At 39.7% G+C, this 18,640-nt stretch overlaps 1 protein-coding gene across 1 annotated transcript; it reads right to left on the bottom strand.

Moving 5' to 3' along the window:
- Positions 1-16,805: 16,805 nt before the first annotated feature.
- LOC145040718 (F-box/kelch-repeat protein SKIP25-like) lies at positions 16,806-18,051 on the bottom strand. The gene has a single exon (XM_078988626.1). It carries the CDS (start codon positions 18,021-18,023, stop codon positions 16,896-16,898), a length of 1,128 nt encoding a protein of 375 aa, XP_078844752.1. The 5' UTR covers positions 18,024-18,051; the 3' UTR covers positions 16,806-16,895.
- Positions 18,052-18,640: the final 589 nt, after the last annotated feature.

Here is an 18,640-nt window from a genome sequence, read left to right as displayed (position 1 = left end):
CACCTTGACCGTTGTTCTCTTCTGTGCACTCCACGTCAAGTATTGAGGTTAACCAAACTTGAGATAGTGGTCAATTAGATCACGATCAATCTGAGGATGAGGAGAGGGGACTTCAACTGTAGAATCAAAATAGTGAAAAACAAATGCCTTTCTGGTTATAGGCTTGTCGAATTGTGAGTCCCTTGTGTTGTCACAATCAAAAGAGACAACAGGTTCCAACCAATACATGCTTGGAAACTCAATTGCTTCTTTGATCAGAACCACCCTAGTCCATAGAGGAAAGAGATCATTTTTGTAGGCAAGAGCATCAAACTCTTTCTTCTTCTTTCGTTCCCTTTCCTCCGCTTCCCTTGCAACACGAAGGTTTTCATCTATCTCCATGTCCTTTTTATTACGTTTCAAGACTTCAGCGATAGTTTCTTTATCTTCATCACTATCAATATTTTTATTAATAACACCTTTCTTCTTCTCTTGACTACCAGAACCTGAAGCTACATTATCCTTCAGTTTGGTTTTAACAATCATCAGTTTCACAGTAGGGCGAATAGGAGGAGCTTGGCCTTCTGAAGCTTGACTTGCTCTCCTTGAATGGACTGAGAAAGAGAATCAATGGAGGCATGCACCTTCGCAACAGTTGTATTAGAATGACCTTTGAGAGAGTCTAAGAAAACCTTGGAGTCCTGAATGAGTTCTTTGATATCAGATGTGGCTCTTTTGCATAGAGCAGTAGAGTCATCCACAGCAGTCGTGGATTTATCACCAGATTCATGATATTTTTGTAGAGTTGTATCCATGAATGATTTCAAAACAACGTCATTGTACTTCTTTATGGAGTCAATAAACGTATCGAGCTTCTCATGAATGCTATGCAGGTGTTGCTTGGTCACCGGAGCAGCTTCATCTTCATCACTTGGAATTCGATATGGACTATAGTAGGTTGAATCAAATATAAAGTCAGTGCCTCCAAGAACTGGACCAGATTCACCAGAAGGAGTTAGGGAAATTAGCTTGCGTGTAACTTTGGGATTATCTTCAGTCTTTGCCCCCACATCATATGTGTTGACTTGGACTGGAGATTCGGTTGTGATTGGGATGACCGGTGTAGAGGTGATAGTTTCTTGGGAAAAAATAGGAGTTGGTAATGGGGTTGTAGATATGGGTATTGAGCTAACAGGTGGAGGTGGTGGAACAGTGGAAGTAATTTGAGTTATAGGAGTTGGAGGAATTGGGGCAACAGAAACTGGAACAGTAGTCTTCGGTGGTGAAGGTGGATGGGTAGGAACAGAATCATCAGGATTGCCTTCTTGTGTGGGAGACCTAGGCAGTGTATTACCCCTAGGAGAACCTTCATGTTGATCTTCCTCTTCCTCATCAACATGCTGCTCAGCATCATTGTCAGAGCTGGGAGGTGAATGAGTCTTTGGTATTCGGTCCATGTTTTTAACTTTCTTGGGAGCCGAGGAAGCAGCTTTTTCAGCATTTCATTTCATGCATTTAGATGGCTTGGAAGAAGGTTCTTCAGTTTCCACCTTCTTAGAATCGGCTCTCTTTCTTTGCTTGGCTGGTTTCTCAACATCATCCAGAGCAGCTTGCATCTCAGGAGACTGTTTTCGAGGATTCTTTGGAGGAAGCAATGTGTACTTAGCCATTACTTTACTTTCAACAGAAACACAGTGAGGAAATTTGGTTGGATCGGCAGTAATTATCTTCTTGGTGTGAAAGGTTGCGACTGAAGAAAGCACGACATCCTTCATGACAGGGATCTGGAAAGAGTTGATAGCCCGACGGATGACTAGGGTCTAGAAACGACCACAAGAAACTTCAGAATGTTTGGTCGAGGAGTTCAAACGTTGCACCAGTTGAGACCATATCTATAATCCAAGTTAATGCCACTGTAGAGACCATACATAATGGTCATAAAACACTTATTGGATCCATCAGATCCCCCGACCCGTTCAGATAGGCCCTTGTGAAGAATAGTAAGTAACCCATTCCTTAGTATAACACATTCCATTGGGGAGGTAGATGGATTCCACCTGCATAAGAGCGATTACCAATGGGGACTATTTGATGCATTCAAAAACATGTAACATGTAGGAATCATATAGGAATGGATTTAGTTGAATGATCATGTTCTGATTAGGTTTGATGGCAAGCATGGACGATGAAGCAGTCTGATCTTGAAGAGATGAAGATTCTGCCATTGTTGATGTTAAGAAGAAGACGAACAATAATAATCGCTTGTTGTATCAAGAAGCTAGTGATGTACAAGAGGTGTGAGAATCCTCTTTTATACAATTGCCATGAGAGATAAAAAACCGTCTGTAATGAGTATAAGATCGCTGAAAATTTTCCTGAAAAATCTCAATTTGACAGTTGGGATTCCCTAGATAGACGTCATCACGTGTGGGTATAGGAACCATTTCGAATTCACGCGCCTAAATTCAATCCTTATCTTATGACTCGATGCCGATTCTTATCCACATAGCATTGCTCCAAAACAATCTTCAATTTTCAGCCCACGCAAAAGATAACTTATTCATTCACTTTAAAGTGACCACTTTCGCGACAAGTGACAACAAAACAAGCAAGGAGTAACAGAAACTAGAGTTTTGGAAAATTACAGAGAATTTTCATGCGAGAGTGTGCCAAAGATAAAGAAATAAAACAAAATGTGTATTGGTTGTGAGTGATGTCAATTAAGACATGAAGCAGATGATTCCGGGCACGAATCTCTTCCTTCAAAGTCTTGAAAGACTTGAAGTGCTTATATCGTTCCCTAAAAAATACGACCGAGTGTTTGTTAAGAAACATCGAAAGGCTTCTTTTTATATAATATCTTTAAGGGAGGTTTCTCTTCAACCGAACTTCGATACTTAACATAAGACCGAAAGTTGAGTGAAGCACTTGTGAGACCGATGTAGTCTTTTGAACAAGTGGGTTAGATATCGTTTGTTGTGACTGAGTATGGAATGAAAATCTCAAAAACAAAAACTAATATGGATCTGTTGGGAAGAAATGCCTTGGTGTTATACAATTTCATAAAGATCACGCAAAAATAAAAAGAGATTTCATTAGGTAACAAGTGAGATCTTGAATATTAAAATTCACCGTCAATTCTTTATAGGTGTTGGATTTTGGGTCTCACTTAACACGTGGTGTACGCATCAAAGATCATAGACACGAATTTTGTGTAACCATAAACCTCAGTGGTAATAGCTGAGAGTCTCAAGGGTTACAATGGTGAAACAAAATTTGATGGAGAATGTAAAGGATGATGTTAAGAACCGAAAGTACCCCTGCTATATGAAAGTGACTAAGCAGAAAACTCATAACTCATTTGAGAAGAGTAGGGTAGCTCATCACTTGAGTAAATCTAGCAGCCTGATAGGGAAGAAACGATAGGTATAGATCGAATCATTAAGGCCTCACTCATAGTCGTAGAGGCTCGGGTCTACATACAACATCATGCTTCTAGGGACGCTTAACTAGTTCAAATTAGAATTGTCATACCTGCCTTAGTTCCAAATCATATTGCAATAATAACCTTGAATTTTCATGCTCCCCTTATCCTTGGAACATAGTAAAGAAATAAACGAAGACAAACAAACCACACACAAACAAAACAGAGATAATAACTACAAACAAAAGATAAAATCTTTTTGGTATTTTTAATTTTCTAAAAAATAATAAAAACAGAAAAATAAATGAAAGATGTTTTAGAAATAAAAGAGAAAATAAATCAAATAAAAGCTTAAAAGAATATTTACTAAGTTAACAGCCGAAACCAATCCTTTAAATAAATGAAGCGAAATAAGTCGAGCGTTCGGTTCATTTCGGTTCACAAAAAATTAGGAGCCGAAATAAGCCGAGCGTTCGGTTCATTTCGGTTCCCGAAAAATCCAGAGCCGAAATAAGCCGAGCATTCGCCCTATTTCGCTTGTCTAATTTTTAGTGAAAGGCTAGAGGTTTCGGTACCGACTATACTTCTATCATTCCTAAACCTTGTAAAATTTTGTTGAAGGTAGTTTCTGGTAACGCTTTTGTGAAGATGTAAACGAGTTGATCAGAGGATCGTATGAAATGAACTTCCAGGTTTCCATCTTCAACATGGTCCTTGATGAAATGGTATCTTAGTGCAATATGCTTTGTTTTTTAGTGTTGTACGAGATTGTGACAAATTCTTATTGCGCTTTTAGAGTCACGGTAGAGAGGAATTTTCTTCATACTTAATCCGTAGTCCCTTAATTGGCTTTGTATCCAGATTACTTGTGAGGTACAGGATGTTGTAGCTATGTACTCAGCTTCGGCTGTTGAAAGAGTCACGTATGTTTTCTTTTTAGACTGCCAGCTAACGAGTTTACCATCAAGAAATTAGCATCCACCAGTTGTGCTCTTTCGATCCATACTATATCCTCTCAGATCAGCATCAGAGAAGGCTTGAACAAAGAATCCAGATCTATCAAGGTACCAAAGACTGAGAGACGAGGTTCACTTTAGATAGCAAAAAATGTTTTTCATTGCTACCATGTGAGGTTCTCTTGGATTTGCTTGAAACCTAGCACAATAACGCTTTTGTGAAGATGTAAACGAGTTGATCAGAGGACCGTATGAAATGAACTTCCACGTTTCCATCTTCAACATGGTCCTTGATGAAATGGTATCTTAGTGCAATATGCTTTGTTTTTTAGTGTTGTACCATATTGTGACAGATTCTTATTGCGCTTTCAGAGTCACGGTAGAGAGGAATTTTCTTCATACTTAATCTGTAGTCCCTTAATTGGCTTTGTATCCAGATTACTTGTGAGGTACAGGATGTTGTAGCTATGTACTCAGCTTCAGCTGTTGAAAGAGTCACATAGGTTTTCTTTTTAGACTGCCAGCTAACGAGTTTACCATCAAGAAATTAGCATCCACCAGTTGTGCTCTTTCGATCCATACTGTATCCTCCCAGATCAGCGTCAGATAAGGCTTGAACAAAGAATCCATATCTATCAAGGTACCAAAGACCGAGAGACGAGGTTCACTTTAGATAGCGAAAAATGTTTTTCATTGCTACCATGTGAGGTTCTCTTGGATTTGCTTGAAACCTAGCACAATAACAAACAAAGAACATAATATCTGGTTTACTAGCCATTAGATACATAAGAGACCCTATCATTCGTTGATAGAGTGTTATGTCAACAGCAGGTTTCTCCAGGGATGAAGTTAACTTCGTGCCAAATACCATGGGAACCTTCATCTTCGGATCTCCCATCATACCGAACTTCAGCAATAAACTCTTCATGTAAGCTTCCTGGTTGATAAAAATGTCTTTTGGTCCCTGTCTTATATTCAATCGAAGGAAAAATTAATTGGACCCATTACGCTCATTTCAAATTTAGTCTCCATCAGCTTTTCTGAACTCAACTGTTAAGCTAGGATCTGTGGAGCCGAAGATGATATCATCGACATAAATCTAAACTATCATTAAATGTTCGCTCTCTTTTGTTCAAAAGAAGGTTGGATCAATCGAACCTTGCTTGAATTTCAACATTTTAAGAAAGCGAGTTAACGTTTCATACCAGGCCCTCGGTGCTTACTTTAGACCATATACAGCTTTATCCAACACATAGCAGTGATTAGGAAATTTCTCGTTCACCAACCCATGAGGTTGTTCAACGTACACAGTTTCTTCTAGTTCTCCATTTAAGAAAGCACACTTTACGTCCATCTGAAAAACTTCGAAGTTTTTATATGCAGCATATGCCAGAAATATTCTAACCGATTCCAACCTTGCTACTGGAGTGAAGGTCTCCTCATAATCTATTCCTTCTTCCTAACAGTATCCCTTGACCACTAGCTGAGCCTTATTCCAAATGATGTTGCCCTCTTTGTCCAGCTTGTTCCTGAAGGCCCATTTTAAGCCGACCACAAAAGCATCCTTTGGAGTGAGAATCAGCCTCCAAACTCGATTATATTCAAACTCATTGAGTTCACATTGCATAGCTTGTACCCAATCAGCGTGATCAAGTGCAACTTTAATCGTCTTTGGTTCGATTTTGGAGACAAACGAATTAAACATGCAGAATTCAACATGAGAGAATAGAGCAGTTTCTTTCTCTTTCAATTGAGAGCATGTTAGAACTCGCTCAGATGATTCACCAATAATCTGTGTTTTGGGATGATCCTTTGTCCACTTTGTTAAAGGAGGGTAATTTGGGTCATAGACAGGATCCAACTCTGCATTTATCTCTTCTTCAAATACTGATCGATCGTCTTTGTCATTTGATTTTTCATTCTCCCCCTCAAATGGCGAAGCTTATCCCTTGTCAGGTTCAGGGTCCTCATAATCAGTTAGAATTGGATTCTCCCCCTTGGTTGAAGTTATAGTCTCCCCCTCGGTTGAAGTTGGAGTGTCCCCCTTGGTTGATGTTGGATTCTTCCCCTCGGTTGATAATCCAGTTGTATTAGATACAGATGAACCCCCCCTGAATACAGAGTTGTCATTTGGAGGTTTAAGTGAGGATTGATTATCAGTTGGTTTAGAAGAATTCTTTTCCATGTCTTTCAAAGCGTCATCGATGATCTTTTTCAGATGGTCGATTTTGTTGTCTGCTGCATTCACCTCCGAGTGTATAGCCTTTTTTGGTTCATCAAATAGCCTTATGTATTCTTAAAATAAGTTGGAAATGGGAACCGAGACTTGTCCTGATTCTGGAAATATTTCACCCATGGTATTTTCGCTTGGTTAAACCTTCTTCATATAGTTGTCATCGAAGGTTACGTAGTAGGTTTCTTCAATACGTTTGGAGTGTTTATTCAAAACCTTATAAGCCTTTGATGCAAGTGAATAACCAAGGAAGATTCCCTCATCAGCTTTAACGTCGAAGTTGTTTCGGTTCTCTTTGGAATTAAAAATGAAGCACCTGGAACAGAACACATGGAAAAACTTAATATTGGGCTTTCGATTGTTCACAATCTCTTACGGAGTGATGGAGAATCGCTTGTTAAGTAAGGATCGGTTCTGAGTGTAGCATGTAGCTGCAACAGCATCAACCTAGAAGTATATTGGAAGAGAAGCGGAGTTTAGCATGGTTTTGGCCGCCTCACATAAGGAACAGTTTTGTCTTTCAATAATGTCATTCTGTTGTGTAGTATAAGGAGTAGAGAAGTTGTAAGATACTCCCTTTTCATCCAGAAAGTCTTCAAATTCTTTATTCTTAAACTCAAGCCCATTATCGCGTCTATTGTTCCTCACCACCTTTCGCAGTTGCAATTCCACTTGGTTGATAAAAAATCTTCAACTTGGGAGTCGCTTCTGATTTTTGTTTAAGAAAATAAACCCAGGTGAAGCGTGAAAAATCATCTACAATGACAAGTATGAACTTACGACCACCGATGCTTTCAATAGACGAAGGTCCACACAAGTCAATGTGCAGAAGTTCAAGAGCTTCAATGATCTTGGTATTGATTCGTGTATGATGGCTCTTTCGACTTTGTTTGCCCATCTCACACGCTGCATACAAGTGTTCCTTATCAAACTTGAGAAGATAGAGGCCTCGAACATGATCACCAAGCATCAATTTATTAAGATCTTTGAAGTTCAGGTGCGATAGTCGTCTGTGCCATAACTAGCTTTCGTCAGAGTTTGCCTTTGATAAAAGGCATATTGCTGGTTGTCGTCGAATTGGGTTGAGATTTAAAGGATACATCTCTCCCTTGCTTTCAGACTTCAACATTACTCTTTTGGATTGCTTCTCAATTATTTCTGATCCCTCATCATCGAATGAGACTTTCAATCCTGTTCCCACAACCAATTGAGATACACTTATGAGGTTGTGTTGCAATCCTTCCACATATGCTACTTTTCGAATTGTGAATTCACTGTTGGTTATCATTCCATATCCTTTGATAGTACCATAAGAGTTGTTGCCAAACTTCACACATCCACTATCCTTAAGGGACCAAAACTACCTCAGCTCTTCCTTCCTTCCTATCATGTGACGAGAGCAACCACTATCTATGTACCATTCGTCATCGAACTGCTCGTCACTTATAACCTGCAAATTCAAGCAGATTTAAGAACCCAAAGTTTCTTGGGTCCTGGTTAGTCTTTTACAGAAAAAGGAATAGCAACAGAAAGATCAATCAAATAAGTTATTTTTATTAGAGTGGTTTCGTCTTTCCTTTTGATGGTATAAACTTTTATTTTGTTTTTGTCTTGTTTAAACTTTAATGTATCAGATGGTGTTTTGTTGGTTGGTTTCGGGATATTTGTTTGAGACTTAGAGTTACCTAACTTTTTCTTATTATTGTTGTTAGAGTTTTAATCAAGCTTTCCCGTTCCTTTAACATCTTGCGCTGAATAAGGCTTTTGTTGACTGTGAGAATGACCGAAACTGGACTTTTGGTATTTAGCCTTGGTTTTAGGATCGAAACTCGAGGTTCGGTTCTGAGATCTGGGGTTTGAACCGAGACTGGATGTTCAATTCTCAGATCTGGGGTTGGAACCAAGACTGGATGTTCGGTTCTCAGATCTGGGGTTGAGACTGGGCTTTTGGTTCCGAGAATAGTAAGAGTTTCGACCGAAACTGGACTATCGGTTGCTCTTTAAGTTGTCATTTCCTTTGACATTTTCTTGGAGGGAACATGGTTAGGGTTTTGAGACTGCCAAAATTTTTTCCTCTCATTCTGGTTTTTCATGTATCTCTGATTTCTTTCCCGTTTCTGTTCAGCCAGCTGCTTTTGAGATTTATGAATATTGAAGCTCGACTTCGAATTCTCCTTGTGAGCTTCGGTTGTCTTGGAGGATACATTGGATGCTTTCTTTGATACTTCTGGTATCTCTTTTGTTTCACTTGAACTTGGTTTATCAAAACATGAGGGTTTGTTGATGGGTTCAACAACATACCTTCCCTTTACCCTCCACGATGTTCGCTCGGATAAGCCGACAGTTTCGTCTGCATTATCGATAGGGGCGCACCAGAAGTAATCGTCGCACCCTTCAGCATTGTCTATCTTAACTAAAATTTTCAATTTTGTTGCTTGTTTTTTGGTGACACCTTTAACAGCATACACTTGATTTGGCACCGTTTGAACCTTTTGATAGACCACTGATTTCTCTTTAAGTTTCTTTGATTTTTCATTAGAAAAGCGAGCATATTCAACCGAGTTTTCAGATATGAGAGGTTTTTCAGTCGCGGTTTCGCTCTTTAAAAACTCAGAACAATCAACCACATCGTCCACTGAGATATCACTCATCTCACTTTCCTCATCAAATTCAGACGTGTTTTCTACATTTATTTTATGTTTTGAACGTACTTTGGCATTTGAAAAGTCAAATGTTTATATGGTCTCGGACTTAATTTTCAACCTATCATTTTCATCCAAAATATTTTTAAGCATACATTTGTGCTCCTTGGAGTCAATGAAGGTCTCAATATTGTCTAGTCCATATTTGTAAGTGACCGAAATCTCATCTGACGACATTATTGATTCACATTCAGCAATGACTTCATCCTCCTTAAATTCAAGGAAGGGTAAAATCATTTTATGAATCTTTTCCACTAATTCACAATCTAGGTGCAACTGAGTTATATTGGTATATAAACGTTTTGCAATCAATCAAAAAACATTTCATTGTTTCAAAAACTTTAAGTTGTCTCTTTGCAAATAAATAATCTCATCCCTTGTTTTAACTAACTCCTGCTCCTTCAGCTGTATGCATGCCCTCCTTTCCTCACTCTTGGACGATTCCCTGCTCAGTTGGTCAGTTAGATTAGAATTCGCTAGGCAAGTTTGCATGAGACTACCACTTAAGTTGGAAAGATTAAATTTTAGTTCGTTTAGTTCTTCTTCATAATTAGTAACAGGAACATTAAGTGATTCAAGGATCGTTTGTACCTTTTTGATCAACTGGTCGCATTCGCTGATCCTTTCACTCACGGGCTTGGCTGCAAAACACTTATCCTCAGTCAGGTTCGGCTCCTTACACTCATCTTCGGATGATCTTCTAGCAGTAACCATTAGACATTTCCCAACCAAACTGGTAGCTTCCTCTCTTGCCACGTATGCTCTTCCATGTGAGGGTTTTCTGACTTCTTCATCCTCAGAATCGGTTGACTAGACTTCAACGCCACTGAACTCATCTTCATCCAAATTTTCCTACACAATCAGGGCATTCATTGAAACATTAGTTGCCTTATTTTTCTTTATTTCATCCAGCTTTCGCATGTAATAAGCTTCATCATCTTCACCATCCCTTTTCTCAACCATCTTTCTCAACATACAGTCCTTGGCAAAGTGGTTCTTGCCATGACAATAGTTACAATCATACCCTGAATCTCCCATAAGATTGCTTTCTTTCTTTTCATCTTCCTTCTAAGAATTGCTCTTTGTCTCTTCCTTCACCTTTTCAGAATTATAGCTTCCTTGCCAGTTTCGGTTCTTATTGGCTGGAAACTTCTTTCGAGCAAACTTCTTTGGGTTTAACACCATCAATGCGTACTCCTCATTGGTTAGATCACATTTTGACATGTCAGATTCTTCTTCTTCTTCAACAACATTTTTGTTCTTTGAGAGCAGAGCCAGAGAACCTACACCTGACACAACCTTCACTTCTTTAGTAATTGTGCTTTCATGTGATCTTAGGATACCCATTAGTTTTTCCAGAGAGTATGATTTGAATTGTTCATGAGCCTTTACTATTGAGACCACTGCTATCCACTCAGGTCTCAAACCATTCAAGAATGTCACTTTCTGTTCGATATCCTTCCTTTCAATACCATGTTTCATCATTTTCCTCAGCAGATGATTGTAACGATTAAACGTCTGAAGCAAAGTCTCTTCAGGTTTTTGGGCAAATGCTCCAAATTCAGAGAGCAGTAGGGTTTGGATTGAATTTTCTAGATCCTCGTCAGTTGAATACAGTTCTTTCAGCCTATCCCATATCTCTTTAGCAGTAGTGCATGAACTGACTAAACAAAAAGTATTGGCTTGTAAGGCAAATCTGATCACCCTCAAGGCTTTGAGATTACACAACTTATCTTTTTTGTCTTGTGGTATCTTATCTACGTCCACCAAAAGTTGATTATACTCCTTTTGAGTCTTCCCTGTTCTGTTTGTTCTTGCATGAACAAACGGACCGACCGTGATAGCTTCCCAGATGAGATAACCATTATCTTCAGATCCAATTATGTAATCTTCAAAGTGATGCACCCATACTTCGTAGTCATGGGTGTAGAGAACAGGAACCCTTGTAGTGGATCCAATGTTGTTTGAGATGTTAATGGGATTGGTTTGAGAATCATCATATGACATGATGAACTTATGCCTTGTATATGCTAGAATCAGACTTGTAAACTTGAGATTGGGGTTTTATCAAACACTTAGAAATATCGTCGACAAGAAGAAGATGACCTTAATATATTTGACAAAAGCGGAAACCCTAAAGAATTCTTCAAACAGAAAGAATGCATATGAGTAACACAGTCTCCTGCTCTGATACCAATTATTGGAATGAAATTCCCTAAAGATCGATAGATTCAAGCAGAATAATGAACCACAAAGCAAATAAAGAAGACATGAATGGTTTAACCGGTGTTGAATGATTAAACTTTAACACCTCAGAAGAGCTTGATTAAGAACTTCGATTGTAGAGGTGTTTTAGGGTTACAAAGTAATAAAGAGAAGAATAATGACCGTCATATCTAAGGCATACATGCATGCACTATAAATAACGTAACCCTAATCTAAAATCATGGATGGACAGGCCCAATTCGGATATACAAAAACGAGCCCATGACGCAACACAAAATACCCAACACATAAAAATCCCAAAGATCTCATATGCGGAAAATCATAGTGTGATGCGCTACGATCATGCCGGCTCATTTCCTTTCAAAGTAGAAGTACCTGAAACCAAAACTAAAAATCATAAGCACGAAGCTTAGTGAGTTCACCCATCATACCACATACCATACAATAAGCATACTACTAGGAATATCTGGGTGCCCGGCCTACCCTGTCAGGCATATCTGGGTGCTCGACCTACCTTGTCAAGCATATTTCGGTGCTCGACCTACCCTATCAGGCATATCTGGGTGCCCGACCTACCCTCCGGTTTATTTCAACCGCTTATGGGGTCTATTTCGCCCCGTACCACTACCACATAATAACATAGCATAAACATACTATCAGGAATATCTGGGTACCTGACCTACCCTCTCAATCATATCTGGTGCTCGACCTACCCTATCAGGCATATCTAGGTGCCCGACCTACCCTTCTGTTTATTTCAACCGGTTATGGGGTCTATTTCTCCCTTACCACTACTACATAATCACATAGCATAAACATAGTGTCAGCATATATAGGTTCCCGACCTACCCTCTAGATTATTTCAACTGGTTACGAGGTATATTTTGTCATACCACTACCCCATAATAACATAGCATAAACATACTGTCAGGCATATCTGGGTGCCCGACCAACCCTGTCAAGCATATATGGGTGCTCAACCTACCCTTTTAGGCATATCTGGGTGCCTGACCTACCCCTAAGTTTATTTCAACTGGTTACGGGGTCTATTTTGCCCCTACCACTACCACATAATAACATAGCATAAACATACTGTCAGACATATCTGGGTGCCCGACCTACCCTTTCAAGCGTATATAGATGCTCGACCTACCCTGTCAAGCATATCTGTGTGCCCGACCTACCCTTCGGTTTATTTCAACCGGTTACTGGGTCTATTTCACCCCATACCACTACCACATAATAACATAGCATAAACATACTGTCAGACATATCTGGGTACCCGACCTACCTTGTCAAGCATATCTAGGTGCTCAACCTACCCTGTCAGGCATATCTGGGTGCCCGATCTACCCTCCGGTGTATTTCAACCGGTTACGAGGTCTATTTCACCCGACTACTACCATATAATAAAATAGCATAAGCATACTGTCAAGCATATCTGGATGCTCGACCTACCCTGTTAAGTATACATGGGTGCTCGACCTACCCTGTAATGCATATCTGGGTGCCGGACCTACCCTCCGGTTTATTCCAATTGGTTACGGGGTCTATTTTTCCCCTACCACTACTACATAATAACATAGCATAAACATACTGTCAGGCATATCTGGGTGTCCGACCTACCCTTTCAAGCATATCTAGGTGCTCGACCTACCCTGTCAAGCATATCTGGGTGCCCGACCTACCCTTCGGTTTATTACAACCGGTTACGGGGTCTATTTCACCCCTACCACTAACACATAATAACATAGCATAAGAATATTGTCAGTCATATCTGGGTACCCGACCTAGCCTGTCAAACATATCTGGGTGCTTGAACTACCCTGTTAGGCATATATGGGTGCTCGACTTACCCTATGGTTTATTTCAACCAGTTACGAGGTTTATTTCAACCAGTTACGAGGTTTATTTCTCCCCTACCAGTACCACATAATAACATACCATAAACATACTGTTAGGCATGTCAGGGTGCCCCACCTACCCTGTCAAGCATATGTGGGTGCTCGACCTACTCTGTCAGGAATATTTAGGTGCCCGGCCTACCCTTCGGTTTATTTCAACTGGTTACGGGGTCTATTTCTCCCCTACCACTATTACATAATAACATAGCATAAACATATTGTCAATTATATCTCGGTACTAGACCTACCCTGCCAAGCATAGTTGGGTGCTCGACCTACCCTGTTAGGCATATCTAGGTGCCCGACCTACCCTTCAGTTTATTTCAACCGGTTACGAGGATTATTTCACTCCTACCACTACCACATAATAACATAACAATAAGCATATAAATCATAAAAGATAGTGGCATAGCAGACAATTATCATGAAGACAATCATCTCTACCATATACAACTACTAGTGGGTCGACATTGGTGCATTCGACCCACTCATACAGGAAATGTAACTTACCTCGCACTGCTAAAACTCCCTGTCGGAAATCCTTAGCTGCTACCATGACAAGTCCCTGAGTTAACAACACCAAAATATCAATCAATTAGCAATTGGGTCCCAAACCATGATTCATAATCCATACCTAGGGTAAAATGACCATTTTACCCCTGGCCCAACAAGATTCATAACTAAGGCCCAAGCCCAACAAGATATAAAACCATAAAATCCATGAAAGCCCATTAATGTCCCAATTCTCTAAATTAGGCCCAAACTCTTACATGAGCCTTACCCTAAAGCCCAATAACTTATTCCCAATCCAACCATACATCCTTAGCTGATCCAACAAAATCCATGCACTTATAATCCCATAAGAAAGCTCGAACCCGAAATGGCCCACAAGGCCCCATAAGGCCCAAATTCATCATGGACCTAACCCAAGAAGGCCTAATATCCAAAAAGGCCTGAAATACTGAATGGTCTAACCTAGTCAATTCCTGGTCCAAGGTCTAAAGCCTAAAAAGTCAACAATCCAAGAAGGTCCAATCTGGTTGAGTACACCCCGCGTACTCAGCTAGTACACCCAACGTACACCCCTTGAGGACAGTACACGCAACGTAACAGTTAGGTACGCCCAACGTACTCCTTTGAATCATAACCATCTCCAAAAGCAATTAATCACTTAAATCCTTGCCCTAAACTCTCAGATCTGATTCCGATGGGTGACTTAATACGTAAAATTGGCTATTTTACTTACATATATGACTTAACGGGACACCAATAGCTCAAAAGACCTTAATGAAGGTCTTAACAAATGCATGAATCCAAATAAAGCATAAAGATAATATTTTTATGCCTTTGGGACTCCTAAAACATCCAGATCCATAATATCAACTTCTGAAACAACTAGAGCTCACAAAACCACCCAAAACATACTAAAATGGCTAAGAAAAAACTCCAAAAGAGGATCTATGAAATGAGAAGACAAGATGAAATCTTTTTTTACCTCCAATGAATTGCAAAAGATGAGAGCTATCTGGATCTACAAGCTTCCTATAGGAGATGATTCATCAAATTTCTTCTTCTCTTACACAAATCACCATAAACACTATTCTTCATGCTCCAAAAGCTCACTCAAGGCACTCTAGGGTTTCTATGATGCTAAAAGGGGTGGAGGTTGACCTGAAATGACCCAAGGAAGGATATAATGTTTCTTATAAAGGGTATAAGTCGAGAAATTAAGGTTTGGTGCTGAAGGGAGTATGCCCCGTGTACCCCTTTGTACCCCGGACTTACTCATGGAACACCCACGATCTTCTCACCCTATACGCCTCACATACACGACCGATATGCCCCGCGTACCCGATGGTTCTCAAAACCCTAGAATTTCTTCCGGCCATAACTCCTTCGTTCTAAGTCCCTTTCCCATGAACTTTATATCCACATAAAGGTGACTAGAGCCCCTATGCTTCTAACAGCTCACCCTTGCCTGAAAACTTCCGGAACAAGAACCCAAAATCCATAAAAGACTGAGATATCGGTTTGCAGTCTTACCCTTGGCTTCCGAAGACACAATCGAATACATGGATCACTTAGGCCATGACAATTACATCCAAAATGGGCTAAATTCTTCCTTTCCCGAAGCCCTAAACCCTATGACAATTGATGATTGGGCCGCAACATCGAGTAACGAAGCACTTTCAAAACCGGTGTTACTTCAATCAACAATCCCTCACACATCATAATTGCAACCGTTTTCTTCGACATATCCTTCCAATAATGTTGCAGTTTACAATCCTTTGTATATGTATGGATCATGTATGAACGTCTACCCTAGCTAGCCAAGAACGATGATTGTGTGCCAATAAATTAATGGCAGACGTAGATCATGTGACATTCACCTTGCCAGTACCTTGTCTTTTCATTGTTCCAAGACCCGTCACACCTCCTCCACCATTCCTTCCTCCTGCCATGTATTTTCCTCTCCTTCGCTTCCATTTCTTACAACTACAATGACTATGGCTTGTGCATAGCAGTGACAATCTCAACACGACACAATTTTAAACAAGTTTGACTTGAGTTTTTCTAACTAGTCAACTCGCCAACATGTTACCCGCTAACTTGTTTATTATATGCGTAGTGTTATGGTTTGCAAATATTTTTACAGGTTGACCCATAAACCTATTTATTTTTTTAGATTAAAAAAAATAAAAAATATATTTAATAGATAGACCAGAGAATAAGAACTAATAAGTAATATATGATATTTACATTTTCTTCTTGTAATCAACCAACCTAATATAACCTACAAACCTTTACAATTAAAGGGATTACGTGGGTTGATGTAGTTATGGTTCTGACTGATTTGAGTTAAGTTGAACAAGACGATACGTGTGTATTTATATAAATCATGTTCGAATAGAGTTTTTATGACTCGCAACCTACGACACACTAACCTGAATATGATTGGATTGTGAGCCTAGTTTTATGTGTGTCTGCACATTGGTGACGGAAGTGTTTTGAGTTGAGTTTTGCCGCAATTTTAACTTCTGAAATTATAGTGGGACACATAAAAACACAAAACTTTCGTTGGGGATTTTGGGTTTTAACTTTCAAGTTCATATAATTTCCAAACCACACTTTATTTATCACTATTATATTATTATCTCTCAAACATGTATAGTATTTTATTTATTTTCTCACTTTCAAGCTTTTGTGATGTGGGTTTGTTTAAAAGAGATCAAAATATTAAAATATTAAAGACATGTAACTATTTTCATGATTATGCTTTTTTAAACACGCTATATAATTTAGTCAAAGTAATATGACACATCTAGAAGTGAAGTAAAGTATTAATAAACTGAATAAAAGAAATCTAAGGCCGGACGAGACTTGCTAAAATAGATTTGTATATTCATATTCACTTATTTCTTTATCGAATAAAATCAATATTTTATCAAAATAAATCTAATCATAAGATTTTCAATTTTTTTTACACGGCCTTTGCAAGATATGAACCGAAATCACTTCATTTTCCGGCAGTGGCGGATCAACAACCCACATCCTCACAGGCTCCGCCACCAAATCCACCACCGTGATCCTCCCACCACCACCGGAAACAACGCAAATTTTCCCTCCACCAACCGCCATTTGCTCCGCCCCTTTCAAAAGCTCTGACCCTTCAACCATCTCTTCCCAGCAGTCCTTCTCGTCATCGTACTTGCTCAAAGCACCCTTCTCTTCATCCACCACATACATCACCTCTTCCTCCGCCACACCCACCGCCCCTTTCCACCCTGAAAGCATCCCCGTCGCCATTTTCTCCCACCGGTTTTCCTCTACGTCATAAACAACACCTTCTTTCCCTGCATTACCTTTCACATTCACCATGCAAAGCTTCCCTTTATATCCAACTGCCTCCACCGCTTCTCTACTAAATCTTCCATCTTTTAGCCCCGCCATCTCCTCCCACCGCCACTCCTCCCTCCGCCTTCCCACATCCCATTTCTCCATCATCTTCCCCACGTCACCACGGTAGTGGGCCCCAACACCGCTAGCCACGTATACCGTGTTACGAATACACCCAGCGGCGCACCACCGACGTGGGTTCGTCAGTGGAGGACCGAGAAACCATCCTCCGTTCAGAGGGTCGAAAACCAGCGGATGCGATAACGCCGGGAGGAAGTTATGACCGGTGGCTGCAATGAGTACTAGCCGGCCGGAGACTGTTAAAGATTGTATCGTGAGGTTCCGGGAAATGAACGACGGATGGCGGTGAAGGAAACGAAGAGGTGGGTCGGTCGCCGGCGGTGGTAAAGTTAACCATTTAGAGGAGACCGGATCGAAGGTGAAGAAAGCGACGGAGTCGGAGAGGCTTCGGTCATTGTTATTGGCAACAATGGCGTAAAGAGTTAAAAATGGAGGGAAGTAAGGTGTGTAGATGAGGCAGCGCCACTGGCGGCAGACAGCGGAGAGGAGAGATGGACGGACAGTGGAGAGGATTATTTGGGCTAGATGGTTGGGTAAGCCCGGTAGAAGCACAGGATCGTCGTCGTGGTCTACGGTGGTTTGACCGTCGTCAGTGTTTGCAGAGTGATTCGTGCAGATCATGTTGACTTTTCAAGGAATGAATGGTTGTGCTTGTGGGATCTCACTTTTTATACAACTGGAAAATGTATACTTTTAAAATTTAGTGTAAATAAAAAACATAAAATAATAAAGTGTTATATCAGTATAAAATGTGAAAGAATTTTATTTAAAATTGCAAAATTGGTTATGTAATATTTAAAAAGTACAGTTTGAGTCTATTATTTTTTTTTTATTTGTATGGTCTCTATAAATAAAAATTTTGAGATTCAATTCCTATATATCTCAAAAAATACTGATTCGGACCCTCAACTTAATAAAAAAAATCAAAATGTATTTTCTGGAATACCACAAAGATCAAATCTACATAAAAAGTTCAATTTTTAAACGAACTATAGAAATGGAAAAATTGGATTCAACGTCTATATTTAGGAGTACCATATGAACCAATTTTAGAATATACTCTTTATTTAATAACATGTATGCTGATAAAAGTTTTGGATCTCTATTGAAAAAAAAGCTTTAGAGGGTTGTAGAATGGGTGCGCTGGTAGTGTACTTTTATTAGGTGGAGACAAGTGCACAAGACAATCTGGTAAAAAGGGACTATTGGATGTTACCTTTTGGGACAAAGAATTATTA

Source organism: Lactuca saligna, chromosome 1 (genome assembly GCF_052625555.1).
Source record: "Lactuca saligna cultivar CGN05327 chromosome 1, ASM5262555v1, whole genome shotgun sequence".
NCBI classification, from domain to species: Eukaryota; Viridiplantae; Streptophyta; class Magnoliopsida; order Asterales; family Asteraceae; genus Lactuca; species Lactuca saligna.
This window is presented reverse-complemented; position numbering and strand designations above follow the sequence as displayed.

Coding starts and splice junctions, on each gene's coding strand:
- LOC145040718 (XM_078988626.1), bottom strand. CDS start 18,023: ATGATCTGCACGAATCACTCTGCAAACACTGACGACGGTCAAACCACC.